The 7778-nt window shown below is 39.3% G+C and overlaps 1 protein-coding gene across 4 annotated transcripts in view; it reads right to left on the bottom strand.

Annotated features, from left to right (window-relative positions):
• Positions 1–592: 592 nt before the first annotated feature.
• The window catches only part of LOC118819477 (CLIP-associating protein 1-B), a 90730-nt gene continuing 83544 nt past the window's right edge, over positions 593–7778 (bottom strand). For all 4 annotated transcript variants that reach the window (XM_036587285.1, XM_036587289.1, XM_036587290.1 and 1 more), the window contains 6 exons: positions 7540–7596; positions 7257–7447; positions 6945–7073; positions 5935–6141; positions 5292–5408; positions 593–4452 (listed from right to left, as the gene is read on the bottom strand). In XM_036587285.1, coding sequence (XP_036443178.1) covers positions 4366–4452; positions 5292–5408; positions 5935–6141; positions 6945–7073; positions 7257–7447; positions 7540–7596 — 788 coding nt within the window. In that variant the 3' untranslated portion in view covers positions 593–4365. The remainder of the gene's footprint in view (positions 4453–5291; positions 5409–5934; positions 6142–6944; positions 7074–7256; positions 7448–7539; positions 7597–7778) is intronic.

Genomic DNA, 7778 nt, shown 5'->3' with positions numbered 1-7778 from the left:
GGAGCCGCCATGTCAAAATGTTTACCAAAACACAGTCATATGGTTTTGGCAACCAGGAGGGTTGTTCCCTTAAGCAGACAACAGGGACTTGAGTCTGTTCACGATTATTTTTTCCTCTTCAAGATTACAGAAAAATTTTGGCCACTTGTGATTGGTGGGGTCTTGTGAGTATTTTGAGCCTGAACACATTTTCTGATGAGCTGATTTTAAGAAAAAAAACAGTTTTGTGTTGAGTTTGTTCAGATATCTGCCCAGGAAGTGTGGCGAAGCAGTTGATGCAAGACTTGCGCAGACAGGAACTGAACCCCTTTGACCCAATTTATTTATAAAGCCATGCACCATCTTGATTCATCTTATATAATCTTTGGTATAACACAACATACTCAATCAAATATATGAGTAAAACAGTCACGTTTCACTGAAGTTCTGTCTTCCTGTGATGCAACGTAAATGCCCGAATAGTGATTTCAGTAAGTTATTCGAATACCGGCACCTCGGACGGTAAACCGAGTACTTAACTACCCGTTCACATCCCCAATAAACACGACAATGTACAGTACATCCAACAGTGCTTTAAGAAGGACTCAGGGACTGAGGGGTGGAAAACTCTGAGGTTTCATTTATCTAGAGCAAATGAAGTTTACAGATTGCAAATTCTATCACAGGTGAAAGTTAACAAAAACAGGGTCTTTCTGTACAGTTGCTGTAAAGCTCACAAATAAAACAAATATATAAATACAGATATGGATATATTAAATAAGAGCAGCTAAACAAAAGGCATGCGCAGTAAGCAAGAGGTGGCATTGTCTAACATTTCAGTACGTCAGCAAAAGCGATAAAGCGTTGTACTTGCAATAGTAACAGTCGTCTATGAAACACTGGCTTTTCTCTTATGCACACACGCATACTCACACATACACTCACACAACCTTATCTGCAGCTCAAACGAACGAAGTTGCATGAACATAAGAGGTGGCTTTCATTATTAGTAGTGAATAGGAAGGTATATTTGTGTTGAGAGGTTTGTAAGTCTGGGATGCTAGCAGGTTTGCAAATAGCGCTCTATGCAAAAAGTGTACATGTAAACATATCTACACTATACAGACACCCAGGAGACTTATTACTCTGTCACCTACATTAGTTCACTTAGCTTCACATACAGTACGAAGTCGCTTACTGCACAAATCGTAACAGTACTGTGTGTTTACGGTAGAAGGGACAGATCCAGAATGTTGAAATTCAGAGATGTTCTTACAAAGAGGCACCGCTAAAACACGCATGCATCCACTTGCATGCAGGAGGGACTCTTCAGCAAAGTCAATTACAGATAAAACTTTAAAATAAGTTGTCTTACTAGAATAGCTTAATCAACCATGCTAATGTGGCTAACAGTGAATGGATACCACGAACTAGCATGTTGCCATTTGAATAATTCTGACTGGTATCTCTTTGCCTTCGTATACTATTTAGCAATAGTTGCTTTTTTGACCAAACTATTACTTAAATTGTGTTTTTTTTTTCCTGATGCTAACAAGGCTAACAGTGAATAGATGCCACAGTTAGCATGTCACTAGCATGATGTTAACTTGTGGCTGATTATTTCCGTTTACTGTTAGCAACATTAGCTTTTTTGACTGAACTATTACTTAGTACTGTTTTTTTCTTACGCTAACACGACTAACAGTGAATGGGAGCCACCAATTACTGGTAGCTGTTGGCTTTTATTTGTTGTTAGCAATGTTAGCCTTTATGATTGAACTATTCCTATTCTGTAATTTTATGACTTATTCTGAATGTTAGTATCTTTATTTTTTCATCAGGTTTGCTAGTGATACAAACATGGGAAATTCTGTGCTGGAAAATGTCTGGTCAGATTTTACGATTCACCACCGTTTACCCAGCATAACAGCTACACGTAGTGTAGCAGGATGGCAAGAGATCAAGCTCCAGGCTGGACACGAGAACTTTTTGGAACCATTTCAGTCCCCAGTCGATTTTAATACGACGGAGGCATCTTCACATTTTAGAAAACAGTAACGTTTCAGGCAATGTTTTGTGGATGCCGGTACATGGTAAGGCCTAAATAGTTAAGTAAAGCAATGTTAACACATAAAAAGACTCAACATTCATCAACAGCACTGTATAATATTTAAAGAGCTATGGTTCGATTCAAAGCAGCTTCAAAAATGTTGTAAGGGCCCTAAACATTCTACAAGACCATACAGGAACACACCTTCCAAAAACCATAAAATTGGGTTTTAACAGTGGTTTGACTAACAGTAAATCCAATTTGGATCATTTTCATTAGCATTATTGCTCTAAAAACTTTAGAATTTCATCAAGCATGTAATATCAGAGCCTGTCGATCCCTTTAAACAAAACTAAAGCCATTTTGTAGTGGTATTTCTAATTTGCGAATGACCAAACACAGCTTGATTAAAGGAGCTAGCTTGATTGAAATTTTGTAGAAGTTGTCTTTGAGCCTTAAAATGTCATTAAGACAGACTGTGAACAAGGCTTTCTTTGAATTGACACCCCTTAAATTATCTTGGTCTTCAAACCTAAAGGCAATAAAAGTAGTTTTATCTTCGGAATTTTGCAGTATTTCATATTTCGGCCTTCTTCTCAAGTCACTGGACCAGCCAAATGATCATCAAGCAAAACAAGAGGTGGAATGGGAGATGAAATATTCTATATATATGTTTTTACAGACTGAACAGGGAATAAATTCATCCTTCATCTTTGTTTTTTTTTTCTCTTCCACTTGGGTAAAATGAAACAATTACTGTACAAATACAATCTCTGTTCTTGCATATATAGGTTTGAATGCCCCAAAAAATGAACATAGTTCCTAATACTTGACATGCACAAAGAGAATGTTCCAGAAGTCAGAGGCAGCGGTGATTAGGATGTCCACTACTAAGCCTATAGAGGGAATGAATGTCCACCAGTCCTTACATTCACTATAAAAATGCCTGATTTACTGAAGCTGCTCACACAAGCAAACAGTAACATGGCAGGTGATTGGTCAGAATGTTTTCTTCAGCCAACCAATCTTGTTACTTGGATTGTATGTGCAAGCAATTGTAATATGTGTGACAGGCTAAAGTAAATCAGTCCCCAAATATGAGAAAAAAGTAGCTATTATTACAAAGTAGTGACAGAATGACGTCAAAAAAGACCTTCAGAGAAACACAGCAAGGATGCTTCTTAAGGGTTTACTGGACAATACAGCTAAACAGGCAGCTGGACTGAGGCACAACTGCTCTCCCAAATGTATGATACATCAGACACATACATTTGTGAGTACAGTAACACAGCAGTCCAGTCCAGTCCCACTGAAACATGGATGCAAAAGTGAAGATGTAATGAAATCCTTCTTTGACCCCTTTAACTCTAAGGACTTGGCGACAAGTCGACTTCAATTCCTCACTGTGATAAATATTGTCTGTCTGATACTTCAATTGGCTCCTAATATCAGTATATTTTGGTTGGCTGATGTCGACAGCCTGCAGTGTTATCGGTATTGGTGAAAATACGGCTGATAACACACAGAAAACAAGTAACTTTTCGGATTATAGTGCCACTGGGATAGGTATCTCCTGGTGACAGAGCAAAACTATGTCATAATACAATAATAATACAATAATTACACAAAACCATGTAAAAGGTATATAAACCTAACCTTTACCACAAACATCACGTTACAAAAAGTTAAGAAGAGAGCTAATGAAAAATGAGGTAATTAACAGAAACGTCCACAAAGCACTATGGCTCCACTCCCAGCGCTGCAATATTTAAAATATTAAAATAATGGAACTGTGAGTTTCTGCTGTTTATTTAAGTTTAAGAACTGTGACAGCTGAGAACAGCAACGTGTCAATAAATCTGTTGATCTGTTGAAATAAACCGAAAACTATTAAAGTATAAAATGAAAATCTAAAATGTACCAACCAATTAATAATATTATCCGCAGATATTATCCGTTATCACAATTTTTAGTCTGTTAAAATCCATATCGGTATCGGCCACAAAATGTTCATATCGGTCGGGCTCTAATTAATAAATTACTATCGTAGTACACCTCTTGGGAAAAACATAAATGACTTTGGGCAACTGAGTGATTCAAATGTACAATTAACCATTAACCTGCAAGCTTAATGTGTTATTTTTTTGTAGTTATGAGTGAGGAATTGTAGTGTGCGTCTACAAACAACTCCTTAGAACTTAAGGGGCTAATAGACGACACCAGATTGTTGAGTTGTTTTGAGATACACTCAGGTAAAAGAGCCTTTACAGCAGGACTGAACTGAACTGGAAGGGAGGCTATGGTTGGCCTGGGGCTGGAATAGATGATTGGTTGATTTAACTGTGGGAAGAGATGTCAGAGGAGCTGCTGCTGTTGCTGTTGGTCGTTTGAGCTCTCTTGATGTACAGGTTTAGCAGTTTCATCTGTCAGGGAACGATTTCAAGAAAAAAGAAGAGAGGATTATTAGCGTGTCATAGTGAAAAAAGGAGGGAGATGTTTTTACATTCCCTAGCAACTAATACACTCACATACATGCACATATAGTCACACTGGGGCTGTAAAAAAAGCCTGAAGGTGGTTCAACTACATAACTTTTGCAATGTCAGAATTGATTTGAATAGTTTTTAGTGATTATTTGTGCTAGGCCTTCAGTTCTGGCCATAAACATCAAGGTATGCTAGTCCAAAGCTACTGGCAATTTGGCTGTTCTAGATAAAATGGAGACATTTGAATCTTGTAATGGACATTTCATGTTTTATTTGAGGCTTGTAACAGACATTTATAGAAATTTTACTACTGCATGTAGCAGTTTTACTGTGACCAAGTAAAGAGCCCTAGCTTAGATCTACCATTGTTTGCCATTTCTAACATCTGATTGAAACACACTGGTCAGGCTACCACTGGTATTCGCAGTCAGTGACATTTCTAGGACTTCAAGATGTCCTAAAGTGATTTTTGTTCTCACAAAATTGGTTTCACACACTGTAAATTAAAACCATGGTTGGTTCCACTGTCAGTCCCTAATTATGTACGTCTGACACATTAGACTTTCAGTTCAGTTCCTGAAGTCCCAACCAATGGGAATCGCTTAGCTTTAATACTTAGATACCACAGAGAAAAAAAACCTGATTGGTTAACAAATTTCAAATTAACATGGCTGCTCACACAGTCAGTAGTAATAAAGAACAAATGTACACAACTGATACACACTCATAAACACACACACACAGGAGTGGAGTTCTTAGTTTTCCTACATCTTTACCTTGCTACCAGTGAGCTGAGCAAGATGTGGCTTCAGATCTTCCCCAATCACCGAATAGATTGCAACCAGGCAGAACACACTGGCTTTCCGCACACTGCTCTCAGTGTTATCATAGCCCTGAAACACACACATAGTCAAAAATTACAAAGAAAGGAGTGACGGCTGTGTGCACCACTAGCAGGTGTGTAAAATACTATGTGCACCTATAGTGGGTGTTTTAAAGGCTGTGTGCACCTGTGTCAGGTGTTTTAAAGGCCGTGTGTACTCATGCCAGGTGGTTTAAAGGCTGTGTGTCCCTGTGTCAGGTGTTTTAAAGGCTGTGTGCACCTGTGTCAGGTGTTTTAAAGGCCGTGTGTACTCATGCCAGGTGGTTTAAAGGCTGTGTGTCCCTGTGTCAGTTTTTTTAAAGACTGTGTGTACCTGTAACAGGTGTTTTAAAAGTTGTGTGCACTTGAAGGTTTTAAAGGCTGTGTTTACCTGTAACAGGTGTTTTAAAGGCTGTGAGTACCTGTAACAGGTGTTTTAAAGGCTGTGAGTACCTGTAGCAGCAAGGCTGTGTTTATCAGAAGGAGATGTTTTAATGATTTGTGTATGCAAAAGTAAATGTGCAGGCATGTGTGTTTGGGTATGTGTGAGTGGGCACCTGCAGCAGGCCAGGAATGATGTCAGGCAGCAGTTGGTGTAGAGAATCCTGGGGGATGCGCTCAATGACTTTGGTCTGCATTTTAATTGCAGCCAGGTCGATAGGGTAGTCTGCAGTTTGAACGATGGGACACAGCACCTTAATGCACTGCTCCGGGTGGATGGAGCCAGCCAGGGTAGAGGCCGCCTCCTCTGCAGCGCGTACCACCTGACCAACAGACGAGATTAGGTTCAACTGCTGCATAAACTACACCTCCTGCTTCATATTACCAACAGAGCAGTTATGTTTAATTTCTGAAATAATGCATTCCTGAATGCATTCATTTTACTGTGCAGCCCTGTAGGCAGAGACCCAGAAAGTTTTATGGGGGCTGAAGGTCCTACACCCCTCCTACTTTCAGTATTTAGCTGCACTCAGAACTGCTAAAAATAATACAATTAAATAACCTAAAAATTAAGTGTTTTGAGGATAGAACAGACCTGGGTGTGCTTTTAAACCAAAGTTTATGAGGACCAGCGATGTTCGGTTGTAAGACGTTGCTGTGTGCATCATGTAGTCATATACAAAGGTTTGACCACCCCCAGTCAAATTACTAAGTGAAAATAAGTTAAAACATCCTACAGGTACACTACAGGTAACAAACTTTAATAAGGCATTTTTCTGAAAATCTGATAGCACAATTTCTATTTATATGCTGACTTTAACACATTGGAAGAAACAAAATAAAATATAAAATGTGCCATAACTTTTGCACAGGCCACATTTTATGTTTCTTTTTTTCTCCAGTATGTTAAATTCAGCAAATAAACAGCAATTGTGCATTAAATGTGTGGAAGTGTGTTCTCTGTAGAGGATGTGTTAACTTATTTTCACTTCAAAATCAACAAAACATGTGAACTTGACCAGGGATGCACAAACCTTTGCATGCTGTACGCTGCTTACACTTTCAGTACCCCCAGCTTAGAAGGCCTTTCCATGATCTTGCCTGAGAAGGGGAGTGTGTATCTCACCTCTTTGTGGGAGTCTTTGTGCGCCTCCAGCGTCTTCATGATGGTGAGTTCTGCATAGTTTTTGAAGCGTGCAGGCTGACTGCGCAGGATCTCCTTCAGAACACGCAGGGCCAGCGCCCTAATGGTGTGCTGAGCAGGAAAACAACAAAATGTAGGTTACATTCAATTCATTCTTTCAGGCACTTTACTTTCAGTGTGGCCCTGAATCTATGCATAAATTATTTTTTTGCTCTACAATTCTGTCTATAATATAGTATACAGAGAGTATACTGTATTATTAAGAGTATATGCACTGTAAAATGTTTCACTCACATCTTTGTCCCCCAACGTCTCCAGCAGCAGAAGCAGCATTGTTTTAAAATGCTCCTCCCACACGGCCACACTGTCGTCACGAGTAACCTTCAACAGCTCCAGCAGGGCCGCTCGTCTCTCCTCCACACGCTCGCTGTGGTTGGACAGCTCCTTCAGCAGGTCACCAACCAGCTCCAAGTGCTGCGTGGGCCCTGACCAATGACGATAAAAACACACTTTCAGTATGAAACTGCATAGACAGCACTGAAACTCATATTAGTGAGAACACAAAAACAAATATTACCAGCAGAGTAACTCTTCGTATGCATAATTTTGTTTTCACCAAAATCTTGCCGACGACCTAAAGCAGAGAATTGTTTAATGCTGTTGTACCTGGATGTACTGCATGCTACATAGTAAAAGATGATTACATGAAACTTTATCACTGTCATAAGAAAACCTCATAAATCCATCCAGCCAAAACTGACAAACCACAGTTTTATCCATGAAAACATGGCCAGTAAATATCAATGTTTTTTGGCT

This window comes from Colossoma macropomum, unplaced genomic scaffold (assembly GCF_904425465.1).
Source record: "Colossoma macropomum unplaced genomic scaffold, Colossoma_macropomum, whole genome shotgun sequence".
In the NCBI taxonomy this organism is placed as follows: domain Eukaryota; kingdom Metazoa; phylum Chordata; class Actinopteri; order Characiformes; family Serrasalmidae; genus Colossoma; species Colossoma macropomum.
The sequence above is the reverse complement of the archived record's forward strand: the minus strand, read 5'-3'. Positions and strand labels throughout refer to the sequence as shown.